This window comes from Hydra vulgaris, chromosome 04, assembly GCF_038396675.1.
Source record: "Hydra vulgaris chromosome 04, alternate assembly HydraT2T_AEP".
Classification (NCBI taxonomy): Eukaryota; Metazoa; Cnidaria; class Hydrozoa; order Anthoathecata; family Hydridae; genus Hydra; species Hydra vulgaris.
Window position 1 is genome coordinate 15568252 of NC_088923.1, and position 23883 is coordinate 15592134.

The 23883-nt window shown below is 29.5% G+C and overlaps 1 protein-coding gene across 2 annotated transcripts; it reads left to right on the forward strand.

Moving 5' to 3' along the window:
• Positions 1-18087: 18087 nt before the first annotated feature.
• LOC105843961 (uncharacterized) lies at positions 18088-22031 on the forward strand. Of its 2 annotated transcripts, XM_065795574.1 has the most exons (3): positions 18088-18224; positions 18908-18998; positions 20499-22031. In XM_065795574.1, the coding sequence occupies exon 3, from the start codon at positions 20573-20575 to the stop codon at positions 21911-21913; it is 1341 nt and encodes a 446-aa protein (XP_065651646.1). In that variant the 5' UTR covers positions 18088-18224; positions 18908-18998; positions 20499-20572; the 3' UTR covers positions 21914-22031. The 2 variants fall into 2 exon arrangements, with proteins under 2 accessions (XP_065651646.1, XP_065651645.1); XM_065795573.1 differs by lacking the exon at positions 18908-18998.
• Positions 22032-23883: the final 1852 nt, after the last annotated feature.

Here is a 23883-nt window from a genome sequence, read left to right on the forward strand (position 1 = left end):
TCAATTGATCGAAGCAGCAAAAAATTTGTAAGAGATGAATTACCTAATTCTAATGGATCCAAAGGATCTAATTCTCATGGATCTGAAAGTCCTAATTCTTATGGATCCAATACAGGAGATTCGAGAGGGATTTCACTGGATTTGCTGGTACAAAGACGGAGATAAAAAACTAAGTTTTGACTTTTATGGACTACCACCGCCAGTTGAAGTTGTTAATTATTTAAAAAGACCTGTTTATTATAATAGTGAAAGAGTTCAATTTGGAAATACCTCATTCTGTGGACACTTGCGTTCATATGTTTTAAAAAAACTAGATGAGGGACATGATTTTCAGAATATTATTAATAATTTATGGTAATTTTTTTAAATAGTTAAACATTTTTCTTTATATATAAAATGCCTGTTGATAAATTCGGACGCGATACTACTTCATCTGTAGCTGTAGATGGTTTAACAATATCTCAAGCTACTAATTTTTCATTAGGAGAGGTGGAAAAATAATGCAACTAGTAATATTAATATGAATTAATAATAAATTAATAAATGTACCAGAACCTACTAGCTCACATGATGCTGCTACAAAAAATTATGTTAAAAATAAAACAATTAATCTTAATGAATTAGGAATAACACCAAATTCAAGTTTAACATGCCTTGGATTAAAATCACAGACTATTCCACCAAATACAGGTGCTGATGCAACAATAGTTTTTGTACAATCTTCTGGTCCTGGTATTCTCAGAAAATTATGGTTAGCATTCCAAGGATTAGATCCTAATCATAATGTTCCAGGTAATGTATTTCTTAGAATATACGCAGATCATGCAATTTGCATAGGAGATTATTCTAAAGGGTGTTTTTTTTAGAGGTATAGAACTTTAAATTGCAATAAAACAACGATGGATTATTCGATTGACAAGAATTTTTTTTTATTAGAAAGATAATCTTGTGGCATTACATTTTAAATATAATTTCTGGCATATGACCGCCACGGCTGGCTCGGATGTAGTCCAATCTGGACGTCCAATTTTCGATGACTTTTTCCAATACTTGTGGCCGTATATCGGCAATAACACGGCGAATGTTGTCTTCCAAATGGTCAAGCGTTTGTGGCTTATCCGCATAGACCAATGACTTTACATAGCCCCACAGAAAGTAGTCTAGCGGTGTTAAATCACAAGATCTTGGAGGCCAATTCACAGGTCCAAAACGTGAAATTAGGCGGTCACCAAACGTGTCTTTCAATAAATCGATTGTGGCACGAGCTGTGTGACATGTTGCGCCGTCTTGTTGAAATCACAGCTCCTGGACATCATGGTTGTTCAATTCAGGAATGAAAAAGTTTGTAATCATGGCTCTATACCTATCACCATTGACTGTAACGTTCTGGCCATCACCATTTTTGAAGAAGTACGGACCAATGATTCCACCAGCCCATAAAGCGCACCAAACAGTCATTTTTTCTGGATGTAACGGTGTTTTGACATACACTTGAGGATTATCTTCACTCCAAATGCGGCAGTTTTGTTTGTTGACGTAACCATTCAACCAGAAGTGCGCTTCATCGCTAAAGAAAATTCGCTTATGAAAATCGGGAACAACGGCAATCTCGTTTTGGGCCCATTCGACGAATCTACGCCTTGCTTGATGATCGTTTGGCTTCAATTCTTGCACGAGTTGGATTTTGTAAGCACGCATACCAAGATCCTTCCGCAAAATCTTCCATACAGTGGATGGACACAGATCCAATTCCTGTGCTCGATGGCGGATAGACTCATTCGGGTCTTCCGCAATGCTACGCTCTACAGTAGCAATAGCTTCTTCTGTACGCACCGTACGGTGTCTCTGGGGATGCAAGTTATCAATAAGAGTAAACGTGGTGCGAAAATGTTCCATGGTTAATCGAATTAACTGCTCTGATGGATGATTTTGTCGATGATAAAATGGACGTAGAGCGCGATACGTATTCCGCACAGAACCATTATTTTCGAAATAAAATTGAACTGTTTGCAAGCGTTGTTCAGGCGTGAGTCTATTCATCATGAATTGCCAAACCAAACTGAGAATAAATCACTTGTCACCTGTTAAATTGGTTGCCATCTTGAACAGTAATGCCAACTTAAAGTTCTATACCTCTAAAAAAAAACACCCTTTACTTCTACAGATAGTGTGAGATAATATTATTCCTTTAGCCTGTGATTTTTTATTTACACCTCTAGGTGGACCATTTTATGCAAACTCTTTACAAGGTTGTAATGTGTATACAGCTAATGCAATAGGAGGATACTTTACACTAGATTTACCATTTACTAGTAGTTTAGTAATTCAATAAAACTAGTCAAAACGTTACATATTGGATACAACCTCATATTACAATGACTACATCAATAACTCAATCATTGTCACCTATTAAATTATACTCAGAAACATTTAGACTTATGAACACAATTTATGGTAAAGAATATATACTATTAGATGCTCCAAACGTTGCTGATCAAGGTGTTTATCTTAAATATACTAGAATGCATGTTATTGGAGTATCTGAAAATTGGTGGGAATCTAGAGTACGCATATATGATGCATACAATTCTCCAGTAAATACTAACTCTGTCATACAACCTGAGACACCATGACGGACAGGTTTATACAGTATTTCAGGAATTTGATCAGAATAGTGTAGGGGGGACCGGGGCTAGTTGGCTCGGTTTTTACTCTATGAGCTCTGTAGCCCTAACAGTACATTTTTTTTTAAATATTAAAGTTTAAATATTAAATATTAAATTCAAAGAAATTTTTTTTAAATTAGTTTTTGCAACAATTTTATCCCAAAATTTAATATTACTTTTAGCTGGTACCAAATATTAGTCCGTATAAAAGCCAAACAGTAGCCCACCTTTTTGTGGAAAAAAAAACTAAAAAAAACTTTTTTTAATTTTTTTGTTAGAATAAATATTTTCATTATTGCTAAAAATAAAAAAAAAAAATAAAAATAATTTTATAAAAAGAAATATTTTTTTCCATAGTAAATGCTATGAGCCAACTTACCCCGTGAAAAATTTGTCAACTTACCCCGAAAGCTTTTTTTTTAATAAACAATCTATAGATCCTGAAAAACGGCAGCTTTGAAAAAAAGTCTGACTGGATATAGCAAACCAATTGTAACTGGAACTTTTACAATAATTTTTTTTTCATATGACTAAATAATTTCTTTGTAAAGTAAAAAGGAAGCGATGTTCTAAAAGTTACGTTTTTGTCCAAAAAACACATAAATTTCAATATCTCTCATGCGCATGCGCGAATCCTGACAATACTACAGTGAATGATGAAATTGTCAATAAGGAAGTTTCTGAATAATTTTTTTCACTTTCTGATGAAAGGCCCTAAAGATAAACGCAGTTCGTCAACTTACCCCTGCGGCCAACTAGCGCCGGTCTCCCCTATGCATATACGACACATCTGGCTTAGAAGATTTTCATCTTTCTTCGAGGAACGGTGTTAATATTAATTCATTTAATAATGAATCATCTGGGCTATTGTATCAATCAAGTAGTGCAATTGGTTCTACAACTACTATCTCATTTTACAGAAATTTTACTGATTCCATGCATAGTGTTCCTACTGGAAGAAGATTAGTAGTTACATTAAACTCTGGAGATGCACAAGTTGGACAATCTGGACGTTTTCATGTAATAAGATATGCTTTATTTTACGCGTAGCTAGATTACATTTACGCGTAGTACCTCAATGAGCTACCAATTATTACATTTACGCTTAGTACCTCAATGAGATATAGCTTAGCTTGAAAAATTGATTTAAAAGTACAAAAAATAGCTCAGAGTTTGTAACCATAATATATTAATATATTATTTTAGCTCAGAAATTACAGACAATAGTTGAAATGAGTTATGAGAATATAGATTTATAGTTTATAGTTGAAATATGATATGAGTTTATAGTTAGAGATATAGTTGAAAAAAAATGTGCCAAAACCTGCTTTTTATACTAGTAGTATAAATACATTCATATCTGGGCATATTTTAGCCAAAGCTTATCAATAAGTTAAACTGGTGAGATATTTAAACCATTTGGTTATGTGAACAATTTTTTTTGCAACATGTTATGTTTTGAATGTGAGAAACATCTACAGCATTTGGAACGGTGTTCTTCTAAAGTATATCCGCCGTTATAACCAAGTAACTGAGAAAATTAAGACGCATGGGTTATTTGGATATAATTTAAATATAACTCGGCAAAAAAGACTGGGAAATAAGTACAGCCACGCGGCAAAAACAATCTAGCCACTGGGTTTGAGTGTTGATGGTATACGACTCTACAAAAAAAATATATTACTTTAAAAAAGATAACAATTTAGTCAGCCTATGCCTAAAAATCTGATTGTTGTTTGTAAGCCACAGAGCTGTTTTATACGGTGCAACGACCGATCTCTTTTCTTAATTCGTTTTTTTTTTCTTAGTTTTGAGTAATCGTTTTTTAAGCTTGTTTTACACGGCATTTAAAAAATAAACTGATAGTAATTATTAATATTACTTATAATTTAAAATAGTTGGAACACTATATTGTTTTTTATTCGCTGATTATTTTAGGGAGTAGCCTTAGCCACAACAGTTATACCCTAGATCCGCACCTGTAAGGTATAGTAAAGATCAACAATGTGCTTACATGTTTATTTTTAACAAAATATTTTATTGAGCCAAGGTCAATAAAAATAAAACATTTATCTAGTGAATTCACTTTTTATTTTCTTGTTAAGATGTTACGAGAGTTTGTATTCATGCCAAAGATAATCTTATACAATGTAATTTATAAATACATATACAATGTTAGATTCAAGATAAATCTTACATTGTATCTGTATTTATAAATCTCGATATTTTTAAGTTAATGTTATATTGAACATTTTAATTTTTTTATGCTTAATTTGTCTAATTTTACATTTATTGGATATAGATATTTCAAATGCTTATAAACGTTTTAAAAAAAAAAAACTACATTCTAAAAAGTTTCAGCGAATTTGCTTTCACATTTTTTATCTATAAACATAAAATTTTGCTAGAAAAAATCACTGGTATCTGACCAATTCTGCCCTCCCCCCAATCTCCCCTAGATTTTTTTATTTTTTGCATCAAAAGATATAATAATAAATAATTACTAAAATTCAGTTTAAAAAGTTTTTTTTAGATTAAGTTTGAGAAACAATTTTTAACCATTGTTTCAATTAAAATCAGTGAATGCTTACCTCTTATTATATCAAAAACAAGCAAATGTTTTGTTTTGTTCTTTTTAAAGGTTGTACTTTCCTTGTTTGTATTTTTTTAAAGAATGATTGTGAATTTTATTGTTTTTGTATTTTTTTAGCAGGTAATATTATAAATAATAAACATATTTAATATGGAGAAATGTGACATTGGAAAAAGTCTTAACATTCATTGCCACAAAACCGGATTTTTTTGAAAACAAGGTTTTGTTCCATTCAAAGATCTTTCTTGTGAAAAACAAGAAATAATAATATGGCGAGCAAATTTAAAGGAAAAATGTTGTTCAATAAGAGTTATATGTTATTATCATGAGCAATTCTATGGAAAATATTTTGAGAGAAAAATTACAAAGTCTTGCAATCCTTTTGGAACACACAAGGGAAGTAAAAAAGTTGCTTTAAAAGGTAATCTAACATCAGTTACAACAGAATTAATATGGAAATTAAAATAAAACATTTTATTATTTATAAAACTTTTATATTTTTAGATATTTTAAAAACTTAAAAATTTGTTTCTTAGGTAATATAAAGATTTCCCTAGACTTGGCGAAATTTTTGCAACAAAATAATGTTTATGTAAGCCCAGGTTGGAAGTTCTGCAGTAAATATTACAAAAAAGCAGTAGAAACAGATGGAGATTTACATTCACAGGAGGAATGGTAATCAAAAAGTGAGAAAAAAAAAAGGTTAGATACCAAGTTCACTGAAGAAGTTCACTGAAGAAGTTCACTGAAGAAGTTCACTGAAGAAGTTCACTGAAGAAGTTCACTGAAGAAGTTCACTGGGTTTTGGAACAAGTTCATTGGAAGTTCCCTGTTTTTTGGAAAAAAAAAAAGGTTAGATACCAAGTTCACTGAAGAAGTTCACTGAAGAAGTTCACTGAAGAAGTTCACTGAAGAAGTTCACTGAAGAAGTTCACTGAAGAAGTTCACTGGGTTTTGGAACAAGTTCATTGGAAGTTCCCTGTTTTTTGGAACATTTTTTCGCTGTTCACTTGGTTTTTTTTGTAAGGGCAGCTATTGATTTTTATTAAACCTTTTTCAAAAAGTCTGTTTGATATAACAAATACTCATGGAGCTCATGGCATAAATACAATTTGAAATTATATTTTACACATGAAATATTTTTAAGAGACTCCACTGATAAACTGTTTCTTTCTTTTATCTAATGGCCAGATCATTGGCTTGGAATGCAATAAAAAAGTTGCACTATTTTTATCAGTTCAGAGCCATAGGATTTAACTGGAAGAATTTATCTCGCAGGTTACTAAAATACTTGAATTAAAGTGGTAGACTACTAAAAAAATTAGAAAAAATCAATTTTTTAAAAGTCGCATTATTTTAAACAGTAACTATTGTTCTAATCTAAAAATAATCTAAAAATAGAGTAAAAGCGGGTCAAACCGATCATACTATTTTTTCGATCACTGATCGAAAAATTTAAATAAGACCGGAACGGATAGGAATATTTAAAAAATAAAAAAACCAGAGGAAAGAGAATCATCTCCTCTATTCAAATGTGTCAAAATAAGATCCAAGTCATTTTTCAGTCATTTTATTTTTATAAAAGTTTAAAAGAGAGTCATAAAAATTTGCTTTTTTCTTTTATTTGCTATCGTAATAATTCGGGAACCATAATTCGTTTAAAAATAATTTTACCTCTATCTTGTAGAAAATTTAATTTTAATACCGATTACATAATTTTTTTTCGTATTTTAGTTAAAAATTAAACAAAAAAGTAAGAAAAATTAAGATTAAATTTTTTCTGGTAAAACCGATCATTCACATATTTACTTTAAATTCCTTTATTAAGTAGTATGTGAATTTTTAAATTAGGTGAGTTAAATTATTAGATTTTCTCATGTGTTAGTTTCAGGTTTTTCCTATATAAAGTTATTTTACAAAAATGACTCAATGATGTTTATTAATTATTCACTTTCAAGATGACAACAAGTAAAAAGTCATACAATGAAGTAGATATAGAAGCTGCGTTAAATGATATAAAAGAAAAAAAAAACTTCAATCAGAAAAGCTGCATTTAATAATGGCATTCCATTCTCAACTCTAATAGGTCGCAAGAACAACAACAATGCTAGCTTCAAGGGATCAGGATCAACAACCGTACTCTCACAGCAAACAAAGTCAATTATGGTGTATACGTTTAAGTTCCTATGTGATTGGGGTGATGATTTAACACGAAATGATGCCATGGACTTCGTATGCGGTTACCTTCTTCTTACAAATCAATCAGGCCTCTTTAAAAACGGCAGGCCTGGCAAAGACTGGTTTTATCCATTTATAAACCGATGGTCTAAAGAAATTTCCACAAGAAAAACTCGCACTTTAGCATCTGCCAGAGACGCATCTTGTACGCAAGAAATAATTGATAATTATTTTGAAGTTGTCACTAAACAATATCAATTGTCTGGGATAACTTCTGGTTGTCACATTTGGAATTGCGATGAAACGGGTTTCTGTGGTGATCAAGGCAAAGCAACTGTAGTATGTCGAAAAAGTGCAAAGCGTATTTTGAAACTCACTGGTAACAATGAAAAAATCCATTTTACAGTGAACAATTGCTGCAATGCTGATGGATACTTTACACCATCATTTGTGGTATACAAAGCAAAACGAAACTTTAGAGCTGAGTGGGCTTTAGGTAGTCCGACTGGCACCAAATATTAAATTTCTAAATCTGGTTGGATGGAGCATGACACATTTATTGAATGGTTGAAGGAAGTGCATATACCAGAATGTCAAGCTATTAGTAATACTAATATTTTATATCTTGATGGACATACGTCTCACGTCAGTTTAGCAGCTGTATTGCTATGTCGGGAAAACAATACAATTTTGATTTGTCTAACAGCCCACTCATATCACATTCTTCAGCCACTGGACAGAGATGTCTATTGCCATGTTAAGCAAGTGTGGAAGGCAGTTCTTACCAAATATTACAAAGACACAAAATGCAAAAACATAGATAAAGAAAATTTTCCTACGTTGCTCAAATAGGTGTATGAGAGCGGTAAGTGATTTACACGTTTGCACGCTATTGCTGATTTTGAATATACTGGGTTATTTCCACTTAACAAAAACAAAATCAATCAACAAGCATTAGCTATCTCCGAAATGTTTAATCAACCGACGTCTTCAACGCCATTGCAAACAATAAAGTCTTTAGCATTATCTTCTGAACCAGCAGCAGCAGCTTCGAGGTTCAACAAGTACGGAGCACTATATGAGAGAATGAAAATCGAAATGGAAAATGAGCAGAAGAGTTTTTTTCAAGAAAAAAATCAGTCTCATGTAAAAAAATGGAGGCAACCTAATATTCCAAAAATTGCTGGCCAATGTATTACAGAACACGGTGTTGCAGATCATCTCAGAAAAAGAGAAGAAGTTAAGCAACTCAAGTTAGCTGAAAAACAAGCTAAAAAGCGTAAAACCATCTGCAAACTCATTATGCCATTGCCAAACCCTGCAGAAAAAGAAGTAACTAAAAATATAGAACCGATTACAACACCTTCAGCCAAAAGAAGAAAAGTTATTAAATGCAGAAAGTGTAAAAAAGAATTACATTAGGACATGATGTCATGCGAGGATCCAAATTGCAATACTTGGCTCTGCAACAAAACATGTTTGCCAAAAAATTTTGTAATGGGTTCAGATTTTTTTTGTTGTAAAAAATGTAAACCTTAAATCTTTTATTATTTCTGTATGCTATATAAAAAATATATAGCATATTTCTATATGCTATATAAAAAATATATAAAAATATTTACATGTTCCTATATAAAATGTTAAATTTATTAAATGTATTTTATATTGATCGGTTTTAACAGACTTTCTGCCAAAAGCGATCATTTTTTTTTCTTCTAGTTTTCATATTTTCAAATACAATTAATTATTTTTCTTCCAACTGTAACGCTCATAGCAACGGCTAGTTAAGGTTTGAAAATATGGATTGTTTGACCACATCTTACAAATTCTAAGCACTCAAACCAACTTCTTTGTTTTCAGTATTTCGATGTTGCAGATGACATAGTTTGAAAGAACAACTTTGTTAGTTAAGATTTATAACTAAATGAGTTTCTAGATGCTCTGCACAGTTTAGGAATTGTTTTAGAATATTTTGATAAGTATGGTTGCCAAAGGACGGATCTGTAAAGCGTGTAAAACAAATGGACAAAAAATCATCTGACAAAATTAAAAAATAAAGAAAAATCTTAGAGCAACTAGGAAAAAGTTTGATGATAAATTTAATGCTGAAGAGGGAACAGTATATGAAAAAGTGTGAAAAAAAGGTTTTTGTATGTCAATAAGTTTGTATATTCAATATTTTAAATTTTATTTGCATTTTTTTTTGTTTTGTATTCCTAATTTTCTGGCAAAGATTGCAGGGACAGTATTTGACCAATTGACTTCAAATTTTGTTCAGACATTCATTATTATGAGTTTTATGTCCTAAGATAAAAATAAATTTAGGATACAAATTATCAATTTAGATCAGGAAAACACAAGTTTGATGTATTGTATTTTAAGGGGTTTTCCTATTTGGAGTTACACACAATCCTGCTTCACCCAGTAGTACACACAGTCTTGTTTTACCCAATGCTAAGGAAATATAAATTTTTTAGCTACATTATCTTACTTGAGTGTACATTTTTTTGTAACAAGCATAAATTTTTTAGCTACATTATCTTACTTGAGTGTACATTTTTTTTTAACAAGCATAAATAAGTACCCTGTTATAAATCATTATACAAAATTAAAATATTAAAGAAAAAATAAAATTTTAAGTATCAATAAACGTAAAAATATAGATACTACAATGTCTTTATCCCTATGTCTATCTCTATTATGGAATAGAGTTTTGTTAAGAAAATGACATACTTTGTAAGTTCTGTTTATGTAATGTATAGAAAAATCTGATGCTAAATATATAACATGTATCAAATTAAGAAGGTTATGAAAACAAACTAAATTATCCACCATAATAACATGCATAATTTATATACATTACGTGTATTATTATGGTGGGATAAAATAAATTTGTTCTTAAAACTGTCGTATACATATAAGACATGTACCAGAAAAAATCTGCGCTTGTTTAGATGTGGTGTTTACGGAAACCGTAAATCATTTTAAACAGCTAATTGTTTTAAAATGTCATTGTATTAGTGTTATTCAAAAATTTAAACAACTCTGTTATTTAAACAATTAGTTTTAATAAAACGTCATCAAATCAAGATAAGAAGCGAGAAAAAATTTTGCATTTTCTCGTTGAAAATCCTGGTATATCAAACAAAACAATTTCTAAAGAGTTGCAGGTTACTTTGAGAACAATGTAGAGCGTTGTGAAACGATTTCAGGACACTGGTAAAATCAAAAGGAAATCAGTAAGTAGAAGAAAAACTGTTTTGTTTGACGAGATCTTGGTAAAAAAGTGAAAGATGCCTTTGGCAGAAAACCGGAGATTTCTGTTCGAACTTTAGCGAATAAATTCAAAAAAAGTGTTTCCGCTATAAAAAGAGTGAAGAGAAATTGTGGTTATAAATCTTACAAAAAGAAAAAAGTTCATCGTCGTGAAGAAAAGCAAAAAAATGTCGCAATACGTTGTTCAAAGCTGCTCTATAAAAAATTATGTGCAAAAAAATCTTGTTTGATGTAACTTATTGTGCTGCATATTTCCGATCTCTTCCAAGACACCAATATTACTCAGCAATTAATCGCAAGAAACTGAATTCCAATTATAAATGCATTGGAATGCAAAAATTTGCTAAAAAATTCTTAGTTTGGCAAGCAATTTATGAATGGGGTGAAAGAAGCTCTTGTTTTGAGACTACGGGAACAATTAACACATAAATATACATAAAAGAATGCCTCAAGAAATGTCTTTTACCGTTGTTAAGAACACACACGGGTAACCCGTTATTTTGGCCCGATCTAGCATCATTCCACTACTCTGGGACAACTTTACAATGGCTTATAAAAACATAAAGTAGATTTTGTTGAAAAATACTGCAATCCACCAAATTGTCCCGAACAACGTCCTATCGAAAGATATTGGGCTCTTATCAAAAGAAAACTAAGGTTCAATGTAAAAGAAGCCAGAAACATTAAAGATTTCAAAAATAAATGGATTAGAGCTACCAAGAAAGTCCAGCCGAAAACCGTGCAAAAGCTAATGTCGAGTGTAAAACGCAAAGTGCGTACATTCTCACGACAAAACTTCACAAAATTTAAAAAAAGAAATTTAAGAATATTAATAGATGTACTTTTAAAATATATATAACATTCAATATCGAAATACAATAGTTAAAAAAATAGCCTTCAAAATGTCCGCACAGATTTTTTCTGGTACATGTCTTAGACTAAACGTTTAGTATGAACTATAGTATCGTATAAAACTTCAAACTTTCTTTAATAAATCTCTTAATCCCTCTTTTCCTGGCTTCAATCGTTTCACTTCCTCTCTTGTCATGAGAAACGCAGAAAACTTAATTTCATAGGATAAAATCTTTTCTTCTAATTCTTACAAAGAATTAAAACAGTCGCCTACTTTTAATAGCATTTTATAATAATTACTTAGAACTCTGATGCGTATGCCGTATTCGTAGTCACTGCGTTTCTAAAAAGCTTTAAAAGTTTCTTATCAGATTAAAATTTATTTATTTATAAGAATTTATTTCTCTTTCATATTAGATAGTAATATTTAGAATATAATAATTAGAATGCTTGTGAGACCCAACATAAGTGAGACCCAACATAAATAGATTTTTTTTTACTTTTATTTTTATTATGAAATGCTACTTTAAGATTTATTTATTAAAAATGAAGTTGTTGATTTATATCTAATGTCTTGACAAACAGTTAGTCAGCGCAACAACAATAAAAACCAGGTTGTTAAAAGTCGTAAACAAAATCCTTTGTGTTAAAAAAAGATGGCGAAATTAGAGCTTGTTGTGTAATTTTCAAATCTTAAATATTGAATTAGAGCTCTTTACTTTGATGAAACTGTTATTGAATACTGTATTCTTTCGTTTTAAACAACGATCTTTCAGGATCTGCAATTAAAGTTAGTTAATTCCGAGATGGCGCAAAAGTGTACTGGCGCCATATATATTTCTAGTTATAAATTATAACTTATAAATTATAACTATTATGATATAATAAAGAATTAATTTCTATAATTGTTAAATTGAAATAATTGAGGTTTAGAACTTTGAAAATTTGAAAACAGAAGTCTAAAATACTTCAGATAAGTAGAAAAATGCTTCAGATATGTATATATCTAAAATACTTCAGATATGTATATATATATATATATATATATATATATATATATATATATATATATATATATATATATATATATATACACACATGATTTTTCATGTAACCTAATCAATAACCCTTCAAATTCTTCTAGAGTTAAAATAAAATTTTAAAGATATTCTATTTATAAAAAACGTTTTCTTTTCTTGAAGTTAAATCGGGGAGTTGGGGGCGCATTGATCGCCGGGACAGTATGATCTTTTAGCTTTTACTTGTTTATTTTTGCCTTATTTTGACAGAGATTGCAATTTAACCATTATACTACCCTTTATTGTTTAATCATAATGTTTTTGTTTAGATCAACTTCTGCGTTAAGAAAACAGAAAATACAGTTTTTCATCATCAAAAGTGATTTTTTGAAAGTAGTAAACAAATTCAAATAAATTTTTAGTTAGATTTCCGTATGACTTTACAGCCATTTTATTTTAAACTGATATGTGATAAGTGTGAAATAAGTTTTTTTTTTGAGTTGGTTACTATATTTACCGAAGTTATTGGCATCAATATATTAACTGTACCTATTGGGGCACATTAATCCTTGACTATGCGGGGCTCATTGATTGGAGGATCAGTACCCAATATAACTTATATTAAGATATAAGATTTATATATTTTTTTTAAATTTTATACATTTAAACAAGTGGCATGTACTTATGACGAGTAAAAAATTTTTATATCGTTTTTAACATTTCATTTTTAAAATGTAATTGTGTTAAAAACTAATAATAATAATATTTATATTTTAATAATATTTGTTTTTAATTTTACATAAGTTGTACAATTAGTTTACACAATATTGTTATGTAAAATACTTTTTTAAAACAATTATTTTATTTTAAACTTTTCTTTTTTAATTTTTAAATCTTTAAATGGTTCGGTATAGGAAATAAAAAAAACAGACAGAGTTGGTATATCATGTGATACACTTAAAGCAGCTGTTAATGAAGTTTTAGAGGGCAGACCAGTGAATGTTGTAGCTCGCAAGTTTAGCATAAATCGAATGACATTAAAAAGATATTGTCATAAAAGGAAGCTTAATCCAAATGAACTTTTTAAGTCTAATTACAACAATAAACAAGTTTTTACTTAAGAAGATGAAAAAAGTTTATTAAGTTATTTACTACTTACATCAAAAATGAAATATGGACTTTCAACTAAGTTAACACGATTTAATAAGATCTGCCCATCATCATGAATCAAAAATAAAATTGCAGGGATTGATTGGTTGCAAGATTTAATGAAAAGACAATCAGAGTTGTCTTTACGAACACCTGAAGCAACCAGCTTTGCTCGATCAACTTTCTTTAACCGATATACTGTAAGAGAATTTTTTCAAAATCTAAAAACAGTAAGCAATCAATATAGATTTGATTCTTATTGCATATATAACGTTAATGAAACTGATTGAACAACGGTACAAAAGCCAGTAAAAGTGTTAGCAGGTAAAGGAAGTAAACAAGTAGGAAGAAACACTGCAGAATGAGGAACATTAGTAACTGTATGCTGTGCTTCAAATGCAATCGGAAACTCTATACCTTCATTATTTATTTTTCCTAGGGTCAAATTTCATGATTACATGATAAAGGAAAGTTCTCCTGGATGCGTGGGATTTGTAAATTCTTCTGGTTGGATGAATTCAGAAATTTTTATAGAATAGATATAATATTTTTTGAGGTATTCAAACTGTTCTCATGAATCTCCAGTTTTCTTACTTCTGGACAGCCATAAAAGTCATATTTTTATTAGAGCTTTGGATCTTACAATTCAACACGGTATTAAAATGCTAAGTTTTCCTTCCCATTGCACCTATAAATTACAACCATTGGATAGAACTGTTTTCGGACCATTGAAAAGATTTTACAATACTGCGTGTGACAATTGGATGGTCACAAATCCAAGACCTATGACCATTTACGATATCGTTTCAACAGTTTGCGAACCATATACAAAAGCTTTCTCACCATCTAATATACAGAGAAGATTTCCAGTATCTAGCATTGAACCATTTAATCCAGAAATTTTTGAAGATGATGAACATTTACCATCATCAGTTACAGATCATGCTGCTCCAAATACAGTAAACATGATTCTTGTGGAACCTAAAATAACTGTATCACATATTGATGGTATGGAGCCTAAAATACCTGTAGTACATCATGAAACAAGTTTTTTGAACAAATTGTCACCAATCATTGCTTCATTACTTTCACCTGAAGTTTTGAAACCTTACCCAAAAGCATCTGCTAGAAAAAGAAATGTTAAAAGTAGGCAACAAAAAACAAGGATTTTAACTGTGAATCAAGAATGAAATTCGTTTGTCAGAAAAAAAGAAAACCCTAAAAAAAATCAGCCAACAAAAGAAACTCATCACAAAAGATAAAAAAAGGGGAGAAATCAAAAACTACTTGCTTAGGAATAAAAAACAATATAAAGTAAAAGCAGCTTCATGACTTGACTTTGACAATTGGTGATAAAAAGATAATCTTGTAAACTTTTAAATAAAAAGTCTTATATGAATCTTAAATATTCTTTGTAAACTTAAAATACTATATTCTTATAGGCTTTATGAGCTTCAAGTTTTGTAAAACTTTACCCATATATATGTTAGCAGTATATAACAAGCTTATTTTCATACATACAATTGTGGTCATTCAATTGTGGTCAATCTATTCTAATGAAAACTTTATACGCTGGTGTGTATTAGGTTGTAATGATATACAGTTTTTTATAATTTTACTTTTTTTTAGATGCATTACATAATATACACTAATACCCTTTAACTAAAACATTTCTAGCACTTAGGTATTGCAGTATTAAACATGTTACTCATATCAAAGCGCTCCAAGTCAGATATCATAGTACCCCATTGCATGGGGTACATTGATCTTTTGCAAGGGTTTTTGTAATCATGAAATATATCATGTACATCAATTTTTTTATTAAAACATTTATTTTTACTTAAAGACAGATTGTTCTAGTTTAGTTTAGTAATTGATACGGCGATCAATGTACCCCATTTCCACTATTTACTTTCATCGCATTATTTTTTTAATATAATACTATGTAATTAAAAAGTAGCAGTTTTATTAAACCCTTTAAAAATTAATAATGTTTATAGAAATAGCATAATATTTAGGAATTAAATAACCACGCTCCAAAATGTACGAAGCCGTGTTAGTAATAAAATGGCGTATTCTAAACCTAATAAAAACCAATGCCAACTCCACAAAAAATCCGTGTGAATTAATACCACATGAATCCCACATATAACCCATATGCAATATCCTATATGGGCTTTAAACATATCAATACCATGCGGAATAATCCATATGGGTTTGACGTTAAAAAATTTCGATACGGTAGCCTTATGCAAAAATCCATCCCACATGAATCTCATGAATCCCACACAAAACCCACATGGAAGCCATGAGGAACACGGCTGTTTTTTTACTGGATGACCCTAGTGTCTCCAATTAAAGACGTATTTCTATGCTATCAAGCTTTTTAAAATTTTGAAAACACATCACGTATGAAATTACCTTTTTAAAATTATTAGAACACAATATGTATGTACTACCTTTTAGATGTAAACAATATTATTTATAATAAGCAGTTTAGATTTTAAATGAGGCACTTTATTGATCAGGTAACAGTTCATCTTATTCATGATATCTTTAAATCATTTGGTGACAATAAGTATACATTAGGCGCATTTATTAATCTCAATACTGCTTTTTGACACTGTCGATTATTACATTTTATTAACAAAATTAGAAAACTTTGGTATTAAACATCGGTAAAAACTTTGGTATTAAATATTGAGTTGCTTAAAAGTTATTTGTCAAGTAAAATTACATGTGATGGTAAAACAATCAGTATGAGCATATAATATAGGGTTTTACAAAGATCTGTATTGGGACTACTCCTTTTTTTTATTTATATCAATGGTTTATATAAAACTTGTACTAAACTAAGTACAATTTTATTTGAATACGACACTAATTTATTTTATATGTACATACATATATAAAATGGTTTTTCTGACCATTTAATCAACACTTTAGCCACACTTCAAATTCTTCAGTCGAAACCAAATTGAATGTTAATTCATTTATAATTGACGCAAACTTTTCTTGAAACAAGCCATTAACTGACATTGTTGTATTTAATAATTTAATATTAAACAATTAAAAATTAATAATTATAATAAATACTTTTAATATTAATAATGCTTATAGCAATAACAACCAAATAACAACGTTTCCGGTCCGAAATGTCAAAAACCGTGTTACCCAGTGGACACAGTACGTTTTTAAAACGTTCTTTGGACGTTTTTATTGGGTTTAAACCTTATAAAAACGTCTAAAAAACGTTTTAAAAACGTACCGTGCCCACAGGGTAGTAATATAAAAAAATAAATTTAAAATTAATTAAAAACATTTTTTAGTTTGCGATCCTTACATAAAAACTAATACAAATCCCAAAAACTAAGCCACGAGGTACTTTTCATTATGGCTTTTCATAAAACCAACGTGTAACCCACATGAGATTTCCTTAATGGGTTAGCAACACATGAATGCTATGCGTAACACATACAGAATTACAAATGGGTTTGATATTACAAATTTTCATACGGTAACCACATGGGAATATCTCACATGAATGATATGAATTTTTCACGAAAGCTACATGGAATCCATGCGGGTCACGGTTTTTTTTTACTGGGACTATGCAGCTGATTAGAATCACAGTGGATATAATTCAGTTTATTAATGCATTTACAATACTAAAAAATTAAATTTTAATAATATCAAGTGTCACATCAAGAGTTAACAGCTTTGATACTGCACCAGATGGATATAAGAAAACCTTTGTTTTTAAAACTTTTACAAAATGTTTTTAATTTTCTCTTACTGCTGGCCGTTTTATATTTTTATGTTGTAAAAATTTAAAGCAGAAAATATTCTACTAATTAATTTATTTGTAACTTAGCAGTTAGAGTTCTTGCTCAAAACCAAGAGGCTGAGGTTTGAATTTGGCTTTCGCCGACATGCAACATTGGTAAGGAAGGAGGCCTGAACTTCATAGTCAAATGCTCTTTCGTGGTGCTTTGTGATAAGACTGTTAGGACTTTTTGGAGTCCCTTAATAACCACAACAACTACAAAAAAATTCACATATATGCACCGTTATAATTTTTTTTTGCAACATCAAACGATATTTTTTTATTTAACGCTTATTCCTTATTAAAAATTAATGATTTTTTAAAACAAACTTATCATTATTTTATGCTTTATTACAAGATGTTGTTAAGCAGAGTGAATTGCATTGTTTAACGTGAATTTCAATCTTTAGTGGGGTTTTTTTCACTTGTCGAAGGATATGAAGTGGTTGTCTTTAATTGTTTAAACTTGTTAAATATTTAATCAAAGAATTTTTAAAAATGTTTGTCTTTAGTTTTAACCAACTATCTGAAACTAGTGTCCCACAAAGTTAAAGTACTGTATATATTTAGATTCTAAAAAGTTTCCGACATCAGTTATCTGTATTGTACACTTTATATAATGCTATTCTAGTGGAAAATTAAAAAAATGTTAAACTCTTGAATATGTAAGAACTAATTTTATACTTATATATTTTATGAATTTAAAGTTAAGGTAAACTATTTTTCAATGGAGTAAGATAATAAGATGTCTTCTGTTCGCTCGTTACAGAAGTATTCATTTTATTTTTACATGACCAAAAAGTAAAATTGTTTGTTCGTTGACGAAATATATTAAATTGAATTAATTTGAATCGAATAATAAAGAATAAAAACTCAACCACAAAAACACTTTTGGGCTAAATGTAATTGTTGTTTGAATATCTAGTTAAGTATTATATCGTCTAGTTAAGTATTATATCATCAGTTAAGTGTTATTTTGTATAATGAGTTAAAAATATAAAGTTCTTTTTTTTAATCAACTTTAAAGATAAAACTTTTTTCTTAACGTTTTCAATATGCACTTTATCTACAAATGGTATTTTAGCCAGAATAAAGCAGCTTATAAAATATTTCTAAGATTTCTAAGCTCAACAATAAGACCCAAGGAAGATTTTCAAAAATTATAATTTTTATGCAAATTGGGCTTGTGGGAATTCTAAAATTGATCCTAAACAACTTAACATCAACATATTCTAAAGATCAATGATTTAGCCAATTCTTTACACAAACCAATGATAACTAATGCAACTAGAAAAAGTTATTTATGTTCTTCTTTGCACAATTAAGTTGTACAAAACTTATGTTTTAGACTTTTCACATGGGGTGGTATATGGACGTATACGGGCAAAGCCTGTTATCAGTAGCAGATTTTCAAACAGTCTAAAAATTAGAACAAATAGGTAATTAAATTGTTATCTAATGACTTATTTTTTTAAATTAATAACTTAATAAATTGTGGGGTACCCCAAGGTTCTATTTTAGGACCTTAATTATTTTTACTTTATGTAAATGAATTATATTTAGCACCAATAATATTCAATACTATTTTATTTGCAGATGACACTAATTTATTTTATTCTCACAAAGATATTGATGTTATTTTTAGAATAGTAAATGAAGAATTAGATAAGACCAATAAGTGGTTTATAAGTAACCGTCTTTCATTAAATGCAGAGAAAACAAAATTTATCCTATTCCATAAGCCTAGTAAAGTCGTAAATATTTCTTTTAAATTACCCAATCTTTTAATCAATAACATAATAATTAAAAGGGAATTGACTACAAACTTTCTGGGAGTGCTTTTAGATAAAAAAATTGTCATGGAAATTTCATATTAAATATATTGAAGGTAAAATCTCAAAAAATATTTCCATTTTATATCGAACAAAACCTTTTCTTAATAATGAATCTCTAAAAAATCTTTATCTTTCGTTTATACACAGTTATCTTTCATACTGTAACGTTGCCTGGGGTAGCACTAATCACACTAAACTAAAGAATATTTAAAACAAACAAAAACATGCATACAGGATAATATTTAGGGCAACCAGAAATGTACAATGTGAACCTCTCTTACGTCAGCTTGGAGCTTTAAATATTTATAATTTTAATATTCATCAAGTTTTACAATTTATGTTTAAAGCAAAACGTGGGTTTAATCTCCAGTAACATTTCAATCCTATTTTAATGAAACCTCTTATAAATATCCTACCAAATTTCAGAGAATAACTTTGTCGTTCCAATAATACATCTTAAATTAGGTTCGTACCAAATTCAATATCGGGACCTTTTGTTTGGAAAAACTTTAATCCAATTTTTAATGAAAAACAAAACTTCGTTTTAAATTGCACTTTGGAAAATTTTAAGACGAATTTAAAACGGCATTTGCTAAACATGGACTTTGATATATTAGATTTCAAATGTCTTTTAAATATCTTTTTTGACAATTTAAAAAGGTTCGAATTAAATCACTTAAAATAATCAGTTAAACTTTTGCATTTTCTTTAGCATTTGTAACCAATGGTTTGCAAACCATTAGTAACAAACGATATACATAATACATGGTTTTTGTAATAAAATTTTGGATAATAACGATTATTATTTGTTTAAAGCTTTTAAAACATGGAACACAGCTGGAGAACATAGGGAACACAGGTATTTTTCATTTTCATTGTCCTAGCGGTCATTTGGATCAGCATAGTCATCTTTTGACATTTAGTATTTTGATTGTTACTTCATATACATAGACTACAGGTATATCAGTACACATAAGCTGTCATTACTTTTTGTTTTTATATAAATGAATTATGATCTTGTTGAATGATTAAATGTTTGTTTTTTAATAATAAACTTTAATTAATGTATAGCATTTTAATTTTAAAAATGATTTTTTATTTTAGCATAAAAGAAAAAATGTAAATTAGTTCAGTTATACCGAGTCAATATTGTAAAAACAGAGCTAATAGTGTCCTGGATGTTCCAATTATCAGAGTTCAATTTGGATGTTACAAAAATCATGCTATTGCATAAAATATTTTTAGTATTTTTAATATCAATACACCAATGTTGGTCAATGAATGTACTGCTAAATGCTATATTTTGGGAGAAAAAACCGTTTATATTTGAAACATCTGACGGAAGAATTGACGGTATTATACCAAAAATGTTTCAAGAAGGAGAAAACTATTGTGGTAATGAAACTTTTAAATTGATATTATATCAAAAACACGTTCCATCACGAAAAAAATTTCAAGAACTTCTTCAATCTGAAATACAATATGGCGAACGTGATTTGTTAGAAGTTGCCAAAGAGAAAGCGATTTGGTTTCCTGATGATTCTTTTAACACGTCGCATTATCAGTTACAACGTAGGGGTTTACGCTCCTTTCAATTAATGAAATCCGATAGTCTTGCCATTATTGTACCTCGTTACATGATATCACTGCCTATTAAAATGCTTCGTGGTATTTATTCCTGCCGCCAGATATTAGTTTTAACAATGATGTTAGCATTAATTTTTGGTATGATTATTTGGTTTATTGAACGCACGTACAACAGTGAGTTTTCAAAATACTTTGTGAAGGGTTCAGCAACAGGACTTTGGTGGAGTGTAGTCTCAATGACTACGGTTGGATATGGAGACATTGTACCTCGATCTATTTTCGGAAAAATAATAGCCTGCATTTGGCTGTTCATAGGAGTAGTTATTGCTTGCCTAATGACCGCAACAGTTACGCAAGTTATCAACGGGCTGGATGGTCTAGATATAGTTGATCAGAAAGTGTCTGCGCTTGAAAACTCTTACGAGCTTAAAGCTGCTGAAGAAATGTACAATGCTCATGTGCTACCTGCGGAGTCATACTTTGAAGTTTTAGAATTGGTAAGAAATGGAACAGCTTTTGCTGCGGTTATTAATGTTGACAGTGCTGCTTGGATTCAAAAGGAAATAAATGATGATAAGCAAGATGTTCCGTTGCGCATCATTAAAATAGTTCCAGCACATTTACAAATCAATTGTCTTATCTCTACGAATTTGTCAAAACAAGCTAAAGATGCATTTAACTGCATGTATGATCAAAAGGATGAAGTATACAGCCAATCAATTGACCATTTTCGAAGAATTTGTCATACGCAGACTTTGTATGTGGATTCAATTACCGAAATGTTCAGAAAAAGTACTTTATATAGGCTTCTAATCGGAATTTTGTTTGTATTAGTATGTCTGGGATTAGGATTTGAATTTCAGATGCGAAGAAACAACAACGAAAATGTTGGAAAAAATTTTAAACAACTCCGTGCAGAAAGTTTATTTTAGTGTTTGTAAATAACTTGATGCTGAGAACTTATTTTCACGTTTTTAAACAACTCAATAGTGAAAATTTATTTTAGAGTAATATTTGTAAACACCAATCTAAAATAAATTGGAACAGAAACTTTAGCGTTTTATAATTTTGGAATACACCCAAGTGTTCAGAATATGTTTAATTATATAAAATCTTTGATAAAAGTTTGTTAAAATTAAACCTAAAAAAACAGTTAAATTTTTTTTTCCAATTCAATATTAAAATACCTCTATGCAAATTCTATAAACAAATTTACAGAACAGAACCACATAAAAGACCAATCTGATATTGACATTTTACATTTTTTTTTTTTTACTTTTATTTATTTTTTTTATTTTTTTATTTTCGTTCTTTTACTTTTACTTTTAGTTACAGTTTTAAAAATTCTTTTATATTGTAACAACTTTCATATTGTTACAACTTTCATATTGTAACAACAAACCAAGCTTATGACATATATAAATAGATTAATCAATAATTGGTATCGAGTGGCTTTTGAATCAATCATTTAAGGATTTAAAAAATAATACCACCCCAAAAATCAATTAAGAATTTAAAAAATATTATCATTATTACTTTTTGTTACAAAACAGCTTTCAAAAAAGTATCAATATTTTTTTTTCAAAAGTATCACAATACATTTATGCAATACCAAATATATACAGGATCAAAATAGCCCAATTTGACATATCATTGTATTTTGACAACGTGTCAGTGATTTTTCAAAACGTTTCATAGATTTTTAGACAATATTTTTTAATAAAATTTAATTACTTTATTAATTATAAATTAGCTTACCGGACACGAAAAAATACGGATCTTTGTAAGTCTACGGGTCTTTACCAAACCCACCAAATTTATACTTATCTATTTCACACCGATCATTTCTATATACTTACTTCAATATTTTTTAGTAAACGGTAGGAGCGTTAATTCATTCAAAAAAATTGCTTCAAGAGCAACAACAAAAAAATAACATGCACATCTTTTCCGTATACGTAGAACTTATAAGAGGTTTATAAAACCGTTTGTTTTTAACTTAAATGTATATCTTTGATAGCTCATTGATTTAGTGCGCTTTCATCAGTGTTGTTTCCGAAGGTTCAAACACATCCCTCAGCATTATACATTCTTCAATTATTTTTAATCTTATAGCAAAAAAATATATATAGCAAAAAATACTTCTAAATTTTACAATAAAACTTTAAATTTTTCTCATATTATAAAGAGATCCATTTGATAAATATGTTTTCAATAGGATTAAGTTCAACTGCAAAATTTTGTTTTAATTCTTCAAAATTATATATTAAACGCTTAACATTCAATGAAAGAGAACATTAAATATCATATTCTGACCACCTGTTTCTCCTATTCATAGTACAGAAAATGGAAACGTTTTGAGAAAGTATTGAAAAGAAAACTGCTATATCCAATATTCCAACATCTACAAGAACGCCTACAAGAAACTCATAGTGACACATAAAATCCAACTTTATCCATAAAAGTTATTTGTTCCTCTATCCATAAAAATTATTTGTACCTTGATAAAAGAGCACTAAAATGAATGGAATAATCTAGTTGTGCCTTGATGGTGTCGTTGGTACTTTGATGGAATAATTTGAACTAATTTAAAAGAGTAGTGAAAGTCATCCAAAATTCTTTTAATAGTTGATTTTGAAATCACAATCGCAAGTTCTTCAAATACCTCACAAGCAATTTAGTATAAGGAAATTGTACGGTTCGCGTTTTAAAAAGTTTGATTTTGGAACAGAATCTTGAAAGTTTTCGATACCGATTGGACGGAACTCCATAAAGCAATACTTGAAGAACAAACTTATTAAGTAGGGATACAAGTTTTGGTTTTGGTGCTGTTCAAACACTGGTAATTTGTATGAGTTTTTGATTTATTAAAGAAAAAACGAGTTTGTTCAATTTGAGTTTA